The following is an 11,280-nucleotide window of genomic DNA, read 5'->3' as shown; positions in this document are numbered from 1 at the left end:
ACTGACTTGCATTTCACTCACAGATCACCGTACTCTCCGCTTTTTTTTAAATTACTGCCAAACATAATTTTTCAACAATTTGTTTTGCTCTTCCCCGCAGAAAGCCGGCATTTTCCCACATTGCACTCAGCAAGACAAACTCATTTTTTCAAATTCCAATGAGGAACAGTGCCATATACTGGGAAACAGAAATATCTTTACAAAATATTGTTTATATGAAAATATTTTATTCAAGTCCAGTTTCTTCTTTACAATAGGTTAATATTTCCTGGAAATATTCCTCAAATGAAAAGTGTCTTCTTAATATCAAGGCCTCGGCCGCTTTCTTCCCTCTTCCTTGTCTATCCCTTCCATTCTTCCCATCCCCCACAAGATCCCTGTTCAGCATAGCAGGTGAAGGCCACCTGGGCGAGGTACTAGTCGTCCTCCCCCGACCCAAAGTCCCACACTCCAGGATACTTCCCTTGAGGCGGTAGAGATGGGGTCTCATGGCAAGTCCGAGAGAAAACCAACCCTAGATGGTAAACGTCCTAAGAAAGAAAGAAAGAAAGAAAGAAAGAAAGAAAGAAAGAAAGAAAGAAAGAAAAGAAATATTGGACAAAAAACTATTTACTTTACGTCGCACTGACAAATATTGGTCGAACAGCGACGATGGAATAGGAAAGGGCTAGGAGTGGGAAGGAAGGGACCGTGGCCTTAATTAAAGTATAGCCCCAGCATTTGCCTGGTATGAAAATGGACAACCGTCTTCAGAGCTATCAACAGTGAGATTCAGACCCACAACCCCACCGTCGAATGTCCTGAGAATGGTTTTCTGTAGTTTCCCAATTTCTCTTGCAGGCAAATACCCGGACAGTTCCAATTCGTAGGCCACAATCGATTCCCTCAGCCTCCCCACCCATTGTCTTCATCACCATTCATTTCATCTGTATTAACTGCTGAGTTGTGATTGGCGTCGGGAAGGGCATCCGGTAGTAAAACATGTATAAATTCATCTCACTTCATCCCCGACCCCCTATAAAGAAACGGGACTGAGAGGTAGACATACAGTACATTATTATTTCTTCCTTTCTTTCTTTCTTTCTTTCTTTCTTTCTTTCTTTCTTTCTTTCTTTCTTTCTTTCTTTTTCTTAATCTGTTTACCCTCCTGGGTCGGTTTTTACCTCGGACTCAGCGAGGGATCCCACCTCTACCGCCTCAAGGAGCGTGAGGGACTAGGTCGGTGGGATACACCTGGGGATGAGGACAAGTACCTCAACCAGGCTGCCTCACCTGCTATGGTGAACAGGGGCCTTGTTGGGGGATGGGAATATTGGAAGGGATAGACAAGAAAGTGGGAAGGAAGCCGTCGTGGCATTAAGTTAGGTACCGTCCCAGCATTTGCCTGGAGGAGAAGTGGGAAACCACTGAAAACAACTTCGAGGATGTCTCAGGAAGGAATCGAACCCCCCTCTACTCAGTTGATCTCCCGAGGCTGGGTGGACCCCGTTCCAGTCCTCGTACCACTTTTCAAATTTCGTGGCAGAGTCGGGAATCGAACCCGGCCCTCCGGGGGTGGCAGCTAATCACACTAACCACTACGCTACATTATTATTATTATTATTATTAGTAGTAGTAGTAGTAGTAGTAGTAGTAGTAGTAGTAATGCCAGATGTTCAGCGCCCCTTTGAGTACTCTAATATTGGTCATCAGAGTGGCAGTATTTTTACTTGAAAACAAATACCTTAATGTGGAGTTTATTATTATTATTATTATTATTATTATTATTATTATTATTATTATTATTATTATTATTATTATTATTATTATTATTATTATTCAGAACAAGCTCGTGACTTTTCAGATCTTTGAGAGATGACAAGTGGACGACTGGTGTAAAATGCCGGATGAACACCGTGCTCTGCACAACCAGCTAATGAAAACCAGCTGGAGCAAACGAAAAATAAATAAACGCCAGAATATAAAGTAAAAGGTGGTTGTGATTATTGTTTTAAGAGGAAGTACAACTAGGAAACTATCCTCTATGACACATTGATCAGAGAGAAAAAATGGAAGGGATCCGACACTTCAAAAAATGAAGGTATCGGCCAAAGAAAGACAAGGGCCACGAAAGGCGTGCAAATGAAAGACACCCTAGACCTCGAATGTTCTAATACCGTCGGGGTCGGAAAAGAACAAGAGATGACCAAGGGAGGTCGGATAGGATAGATGAAAGTGAGGAGCCTGGCTCAAGTAAGTGGAAGCAATGCCAGGACTCAGCTAAAGGCCCCGTGGTCGACAACCCGCGCCACAAAAAAAAAAAAAAAAAGAATTCCTGGGGCCCTGTTCAGCCGCCTCTTACGACAGGCAAGGGATACCCTGGGTGTTATTCTACCTCCCCCACCCATAGGGGGCAAAGAGAAGCTTTTCGTGGTCCCTAGTTGGACGAAGTAATAATGATGATCACATTCTTCCTTCTCGTGAGCATGATCCTTTCCTTGTGTAAGTAGTTGAAATGAAGTACTAAATACTCACGACGTGACAGACGTCACAATAACAGAAGTTTTCAGGTAGATGAAACATAAGCCGTTAACACTCAGGGCAATCGATTACAAAGTCTGAAGTTCCAGGAGTTAAGTTATAAACAACAATATTCGCACGACAGTCTACTCTTGAATCTTCTATGACTTCGCAGTACGCTGTAAGGCATCTGGAGCATGGCCTCCAGAGTTGTGGCCTTGAAGCGGTTCTGTAGCCGTGGGCTGTGTTGTGTTGCATCACTGAAACATGCACTTCCTCCACCGTGTGAGAGAAGGCTGCTACATTGACCACACCGCCAAGGGGCAATCGCAAAGCGTCAGTTCTCTCTTCGCTGCGCCACGCTACTCTTTCTTACATTACATTCCTCTCCTCCCTTGGCTAAATATTTTAATGTTGAATGTTTAATATTGAAAACATTTCCCCATACTACGGAAAATGTAAAATTAAGCAATTTCCTCAACTGTGCTACACCGAGCTCGATAGCTGCAGTCGCTTAAGTGCGGCCAGTACCCAGTATTCGGGAGATAGTAGGTTCGAACCCCACTATCGGCAGCCCTGAAGATGGTTTTCCGTGGTTTCCCATTTTCACACCAGGCAAATGCTGAGGCTGTACCTTCATCATCATTTCATCCTCATCACGACGCGCAGGTCGCCTACGGGAGTGAAATCGAAAGACCTGCATCTGGCGAGCTGAACTTATCCTCGGACACTCGCGGCACTAAAAGGCATTTACGTTCTGGCATTTATTCATTTTTCGTTTGCTCCAAATGGTCGTGCAGAGCACGGTGTTCATCCGCCCATTTTACACCAGTCGTCTACTTCTCATCTCCAAAAGGTCTGAAAAGTCTCGAACTTGTTCTGAAATTATTATTATTATTATTATTATTATTATTATTATTATTATTATTATTATTATTATTAATTCCACATTAAGGTATTTATTTTCAAGTATATATATTGCCACTCTGGTGACCAATATTAGAGTACTCAAAGGGACGCTGAACATCTGGCATTAATAATAATAATAATAATAATAATAATAATAATAATAATAATAATAGTCCACCTCTGTGGTGTAGTGGTTAGATGATTAGCTGCAACCCCCGGAGGGCCGGGTTCGATTCTCGGCTCTGCCACGAAATTTGAAAAGTGGTATGAGGACTGGAACGGGGTCCACTCAGCCTCGAGAGGTCAACTGAGTTGAGAGGGGGGGGGGTCGATTCCTTCCTCAGCCATCCTCGAAGTTGTTTTCCGTGGTTTCCTACTTCTCCTCCAGGCAAATGCTGGGTCTGTATCTTAATTAAGACCACGGCCGCTTCCTTCCCAGTCCTAGCCCTTTCCTATCCCATCGTCGCCATAAAACATATCTGTGTCGGTGCGACGTAAAGCCAATAGCAAAAAAAAAAAAACTGTGCTACACGTTGAAGGGCTAAAACGAAATGACGTATGCCTTTTAGTGGCGGGAGTGTCCGAGGATAAGTTCAGATCGCCAGATGCAAGTCTTTCGATTTCACACCCGTAGGCGACCTGCGCGTCGTGGTGAGGATGAAATGATGATGAAGACGACACATACACCCAGCGAAATTAACCAATTATGGTTAAAATTCTCGACCCTGCCGGGAATCGAACCCGGGCCAGCACGCTAACCACTTAGCCATGGAGCCGAACGTTGAAGGGTTAAAAGGCCCGGAAATGTTTCAAATTGTGAGTTTTGGATAGCTCTATCAAACTTTTTTTTTAAATTCGAAAATCACTTCTGGCCTAAATGCAGTTCCGGAAAAACAGCCTAAAATCGCTTGTTTATTTACTCGTTTTCTTTTTTATTCAAATCCTTGCCAAATTAACTTATTTACATAATTGTTTCTATAATGTGTTCCTTGGTTCAATACTCTCAGACGTTTTTGATTTTTTTAATAATGTCCGCACCGAATGTAGTTATAAGGGCTTAAATTAAACTCTGCATTGACTCGCATTAGCGCTCGTAGTGCTAGAAAAAGTCAAACTGCTAATCTAATCGACCGGATAACGATGATTAAGAAAAGGATTGTAAATAAAGCATATATTGAAAATCCACAACCTGTTTCCAGTAATTCGACCGAGTCAGGAATGGAATGAACGAAGCCCCCATCTAGCGGTGAGGATATGAATTGTGCCGGCTGCCGAAGCCATTCGCACTCCCCTGGGGTAATGATTAATTAATGAACGATGAAATGAAATGATATTGGAGAGTGTCGCTGGAATGAAATATGACAGGGAAAACCGGATTATTCGGAGAAAAACCTGTCCTATCTCCGCTTTGTCCAGCACAAATCTCACATGGAGTGACCGGAATTTGAACCATAGAACCCAGTGGCCTTAGCCACAGAGACTCTAAATAAAGAATATATTCTCATACTATGCCTTTGCTGGCGGGGCCTAGTGTTTCCAGTGCACTAAGTCTTCTGGTATAGGCTAGAGCAATTTTGTTACTTTCATTGAGCTGTCTCTGTCTTATCCTTGACTTTGACAATATGAAAGTGACTGAAGTATGAGCGATGCTAGTAATGCCATTCCTTGTGCAGCCAGTCCCTACTATGAATGGTGTGAAAATGTTGCTCATAGGGTCGGTTGGTGCATGCATTTCAGTGGGCTTGGCAGACTGATATGTAATAGCAACTTGTGGCTCGATGAAGAAAGCAACGGGAAACTACCTCACTCCTCATTTCCGTAGTACGCCTCTTCAGTGATGCCTAGGCCATATATTACAGCTGATAGCAGAGCTGTTGAGGATCCAACCAGCCTTAGGACTGAAGACTGAACATACATACATACATACATACATACATACATACATACATACATACATACATACATACATACATACATTCTCATACGTTATTATGTATTATTATTTGGTTTAGTGTAAGAGAAGCCCTAACGGCCTTAACTACGCCAATAAAGACATGTAGGCTATCTATCTATCTATCTATCTATCTATCTATCTATTTACCTAAAATTCGTAGCTCATATCGCTGAATGGCTAAAAGTGTGGATTTTTCTCATATTGGAGTATCCTTTGATTGCTGGAATATCCGTAAAACAAAGCTAAGTCCAGCAAACAAGCAATGCTCACTTGGCACCAGCCGGGGATCACGTGTAGGGCAATTTAAAGTTATACCTACGGACGTGCAGCAACGACAACCCAGATAGGGCAAATGGCTCCTGTAAATACGGCACCGCAAAGAACTAGTGGAGTGCAAATCTATATAGCGGTTTCCTTTAGTAGCGGCGATTAGAGGGGGCCGCACTTTGAGGAGAAAACATTACATTTTTACTACATTTTAGCCAGCTGAAACTAAGAATCATTAAAAATATCAATTTGTACAAGCCCGGTTGTCTTATCAGCTAACTGTTTCCTTATTTTATTTTATTATTAACAAAATGATTAGCGGAAATATGCAAAAAATGTCGTTCGTCTAACCGATTTCTTAAGCGTCACAGCAAGTAGTGGACACTTTGTAGGCTATGTGCTGTAAGGAACAGAAGCAAACGTTTTATTTATTTATTTAGTTATTTATTTATTTATTTATTTATTTATTTATTTATTTATTTATTTATTTATTTATTTATTTATTTATTTATTTATTTATTTATTTATTTATTTTACTTTTTGTCATGATTATGGATGCTGAGGTATGATTAACCGGGGCACGTTTTTCAGTCTGGCAGTCTCTTTAATGTCTGTTAGTTTCTTAGTGGGTAGTCAAATATTAAATGATTTTTAATTGTATAATCACGCCGTTCTATTTAATTGTAATAAATATGTAATATTGTTCAAGTGGTGAGAGTTTTAATGAATCAAATCTCATAAAACTATTATTACCGCACTTAAATTGGTAAACTGACAACCTTTACCTCCCTGTCGAAATTCGTTCAGAGGGCATCAATGAAAACAAAAATCCACAGCCTGTTTCCAGTCATTCGATCGGGTCAGGAATGGAATGAATGAAACCCCCATTTAGCGGCGAGGATAGGAAGTCCGTCGCACACCTCTGGGGCAATGATTAATGATTGAGAGATGAAATGACATGATATTGGAGAGTGTTGTTGGAATGAAAGATGACAGGGAAAACCGGACTACCCGGAGAAAAACCTGTCTCACCTCCGCTTTGTCCAGCACAAATCACATGGAGCGACCGGGATTCGAACCACGGAACCGGCGCTGAGAGGCCGGCGCGCTGCCGCCTAAGCCACGGAGGCTCTTCAGAGGCCATCAATAAACTTACCAATTTGTAGGGTGTTTTTCAATTTTGATTTATATACTCCCCCGCCCGCGATATCCCACAAACCCGGGTACTTTTTGTTGTTTGTAAATGTTTGCCCCCCCCCCCCCAACACTTTTAATTCCCAATCGCCGCTAATGTTTTCTAGAGTATCAATCGAGAAAATTATATATAGTGACAGTTAGGTTAAAATTTCAAAAGCGGCTGTGAGCTTGCATCCGGGAGATAGTAGGTTCGAATCCCACTATCGGCAGCCCTGAAAATGGTTTTCCGTGGTTTCCCATTTTCACACCAGGCAAATGCTGGGGCTGTACCTTAATTAAGGCCACGGCCGCTTCCTTCCAACTCCTAGGCCTTTCCTATCCCATCGTCGCCATAAGACCTTTCTGTGTCGGTGCGACGTAAAGCCCATAGCAAAAAAAAAAAAAAATTCAAAAACAATAAATAACACTCTTAGCAAATTGATCTATGGATCCATTATATAGGATCCTATACGTAAGATCTTTCTTTCTTTCTTTCTTTCTTTCTTTCTTTCTTTCTTAATCTGCTTACCCTCGAGGGTTGGTTTTTCACTCGGACTCAGCGAGGGATCCCACCTCTACCCCTCAAGGGCAGTGACCTGGAGAGTGAGACCTTGGGTCGTGGGATACAACTGGGGAGGATGACCAGGACCTCGCCCAGGCGGCCTCACCTGCTATGCTGAACAGGGGCCTTGTGAGGGGATAGGAAGATAGGAGGGTATAGACGAGGAAGAGGGAAGGAAGCGGCCGTGGCCTTAAGTTAGGTACCATCCCGGCATTTGCCTGGAGGAGAAGTGGGAAACTACGGAAAACCACTTCCAGGACGGCTGAGGTGGGAATCGAACCCACCTCTATTCAGTTGACCTCCCGAGACTGAGTGGACCACGTTCCAGCCCTCATACCACTTTTCAAATTTCGTGGCAGAACCGGGAATCGAACCCGGCCCTCCGGGGGTGGCAGCTAATCACACTAACCACTACACCACAGAGGTGGACATGGAGGAACCTAGGACAATAAAGTTTAGCCAATATACACCCTCGAAAAAACGAAAGTGGATCGTAAGTTACGTAAATAATACTTGACGCCCTTTTTTTCGTTTGTTTGTTTTTTTGTTTTGTTTTGTTTTGTTTGCAAGTTGTTTTACGTCGCACCGACACAGGTAGGTCTTATGGTGACGATAGGGGCCCCAGGGGCTCTGAACTTTGGAGCGTGGGTTGGCGACCACGGGGCCCTCAGCTGAGTCCTGGCATTACTTCCACTTACTACTGCCAGGCTCCTCACTTTTATCTATCCTATCCGACCTCCCTTGGTCAACTCTTGTTCTTTTCCGACCCCGACGCTATTAGGTTTGCGAGGGCTAGGAAGTCTTTCATTTTCACGCCCTTCGTGGCCCTTGTCTTTCTTTGGCCGATACCTTCATTTTTCGAAGTGTCGGATCCCTTCCATTTTTCTCTCTGATTAGTGTTATATAGAGGATGATTGCCTAGTTGTACTTCCTCTTAAAACGATAATCACCACCACCACCTGACGATATGGCAGAAAAGGGCTGAAAAACACGGAAAACCATTGTCAGGGCTGCCGACAGTGGGGTTCGAACACACAATCTCCTCAATACTGGATAATGACCGCACTTAAGCGATTGCAGCAATCGAGCTCTGTACACTTGAACATCATCAGCATATACGGCCTAATACAACACAGATATTCTCTGGAAACAACAAACACAAATGATATCACGAATAAAGATGTTAAAAAGAATTCATCTCCATTGCACATGATCTTCATGGCCTACTGTGACGATGTTACCTAGCAACCATGCAGGCTGTCATGTGAAGTACTGATGGATGGCCATGACTAAACGACATATAGAAGGTTCTTTTATCAAAGAGGCCTCATCTCACTTGTCGCCTCCAGATTCCATACAGATGTCTCACTCGAAAACAATTCTTTAGATTCATCGTTATCATTTTTTGTTTCCTTTAGAGGTGGTGGTGATAATTGTTTTAGGAGGAAGTACAACAAGGCAACCATCCTCTACATAACACTAACCAGAGAGAGAAAAAAATAATTTATCCGACATTTCCAAAAATTAAGGTGTCGGCCCAAGACAGACCAGGGCCACGAAGGGCGTGAAAATGAAAGACTTCCTAGGCCTCGGGAACCTGATACCATAGCAGACGGGAAAAAACAAGAGTTGATCAAGGGAGGTCAGATAGGATGGATGAAAGTGAGGATCCTGGCGCGAGTAAGTGGAAACATTGCCAGGACTCAGCTAAGAGCTCCGTGGTCGCCAACCCATGTTCCCAAGTTGAGAGCCCCTGTGTCCCCTTTTAGTCGCCTCCTACGACAGACAGGGGATACCGTGGGTGTTATGCTTCCACCACTACCCACAGGGGTAAGTTTGCTTTACATGATTAAGTATATCATCTGATTGGTTAGAGGACATAACTTTCAGTGTAGATTTGTCAGCAGTCAGTGTGTTAAATCTAATCTATAAATTAAAACAAAAATTGGGAGCTGACAGCTGAAACAGAAATGTAATTATTATTATCAGACCTCGGCTGGAGTACCGAAACGCACGACGTTAGGAACACTGGGATTGTCTTGTAGTGAAGGCCGAAGAGGGTACGAGGGAAAGTGGTAGTGTTGATGGTGATTATTGTTTTAAGAGGAAGTACAACTAGGCAACCATCCTCTATATAACACTAATCAGAGAGAAAGAATTGGAAGGCATCCGACACTTCGAAAAATGAAGGTATCGGGCAAAGAAAGACAAGGGCCACCAAGGGCGGGAAAATGAAAGATACTCTAGGCCTCAAATGCTCTAATACCATCGGGGTAGAGAAAGAACAACAGTTGGTAAAGAAAGGGAATTCGGATAGTATAGATGAAAGCGAGGTCTCTGGCAAAAGTAAGAGGAAGCAATGTCAGGGCTCTGTTAAGGGACTCGCGGTTGCCAACCTAGGCTCCCAAGTTAACAGCTCCTGGGGCCCCTTTTAGTCGCCTCTTACAACAGGTAGGGGATTTCGTGGATGTTATTCTACCACCCCCATTCACAGGAGGAAATAATTTAAGAAAACGTTGTTTGCTTGTTGCGTAAAGGGACCTAACATCTAAGGTCATCAGCCCTTTAAGAAAAGGACTAGGTAAGCAACTATAGGGAAATTGCCACCCTATTGACAGCCATAACAGTAGATCATCGGTGTTTATTTATTTATTTATTTATTTATTTATTTATTTATTTATTTATTTATTTATTTATTTATTTATTTATTTATTTATTTATTTATTTATTTATTTATTTCAGTTCGTGTTCAGTGTCATCGTCGCCGCTGCGGTAGCTCGTCCTGGCTACTTGGCCGGTGGTGTCGCTAGCATCGCCGCTGCTCCTGCAGTCGTGGCGAACGCTCCTGATGCTGCCGTGATCGCCGACGCCATTTCTAGGGTAGCAATTGCCGCTCCTGCTCCAGCTGTAGTTGCTGCCGCACCTGCTGTTGCTCCTGCTCCAGCTGTCGTTGCCGATGCTCCAGCAGTAGTTGCCGCTGCACCCGCTGAAGTCGCTGCTGCCGCTCCCGCTGTAGTTGCCGCTGCACCCGCTGCAGTCGCTGCTGCCGCTCCCGCTGTAGTTGCCGCTGCACCTGTAACGTACACGGCCGCTGTTGCCGCGCCGCTCACAATCACCAGCCAGTATCACGCTCAGGATGAACTGGGCCAGTACGCTTACGGCTACGCCGGAGGTCCTTCAGCCAAAGAGGAAATCCACACCGCCGATGGAATTACTCGCGGAGGCTACTCTCACATCGACGCTAACGGCCTGGTCCAGACCACCAGCTACGTCTCTGACCCTGTAAACGGTTTCCGTGTCGCTGCTACTAATCTGCCAGTTGCTCCAAGAGCAGAAGATGCTGCAGCCCTGGGTGCTCCCCAGCAGGTTGAGGAAGAACCCCTCGTGGCTGCCACAAGAGCAGCTCATGAAGCTCTCAAGGCTGAACTTGCTGCCGCCGCTGAGGCTGCACCTGATGATCCAGAACCTATTGAGGTTGTACAAGTTGCCCCTGCTGCAGTGAAGATAGCGGCAGCTCCTGTGGTCCTCACGGCTGCTGGCGTACCAATTGACACCCCAGAAGTCGCTGCTGCTAAAGCTGCCGATGTGATCGCTCACATTGAAGCCAAGAAGGCCGCGCTTGCTCTTTAAGCTCTTCGATACTCGACAAATGCTAGGGATGTCAATCGTATATATCTACAAACTCGACGCTTCTTTTCTTTAATACATTTCTTTGAGGTTTGACAGCAAGACTAACCATTACTCTCTTCATTTCCGGTTCTACAACTTCTTCTTCCACTGTCTATCCAGTACTGGAAGCTGGCGACCACTCGTCGTAATTTCATTAGACTAGAGACTTCACCAGCTGTTCTCATCGATGTTTAGTATTTTAGCTAAGGCATTTCTCTTCTTCTTGTACTTCTTTAGCCAACTA

At 43.9% G+C, this 11,280-nt stretch overlaps 1 protein-coding gene across 1 annotated transcript in view; it reads left to right on the top strand.

The window, feature by feature from the left end:
• LOC136881809 (cuticle protein 19.8-like) overlaps positions 1–10,997 on the top strand; it is a 14,798-nt gene extending 3,801 nt beyond the window's left edge. The window contains exon 2 of the mRNA XM_067154246.2: positions 10,110–10,997. Within this exon, the coding sequence (XP_067010347.2) occupies positions 10,110–10,997 (888 nt within the window). The remainder of the gene's footprint in view (positions 1–10,109) is intronic.
• Positions 10,998–11,280: the final 283 nt, after the last annotated feature.

This window comes from Anabrus simplex, chromosome 10 (genome assembly GCF_040414725.1).
Source record: "Anabrus simplex isolate iqAnaSimp1 chromosome 10, ASM4041472v1, whole genome shotgun sequence".
NCBI lineage: Eukaryota > Metazoa > Arthropoda > Insecta > Orthoptera > Tettigoniidae > Anabrus > Anabrus simplex.
The sequence above is the reverse complement of the archived record's forward strand: the minus strand, read 5'-3'. Positions and strand labels throughout refer to the sequence as shown.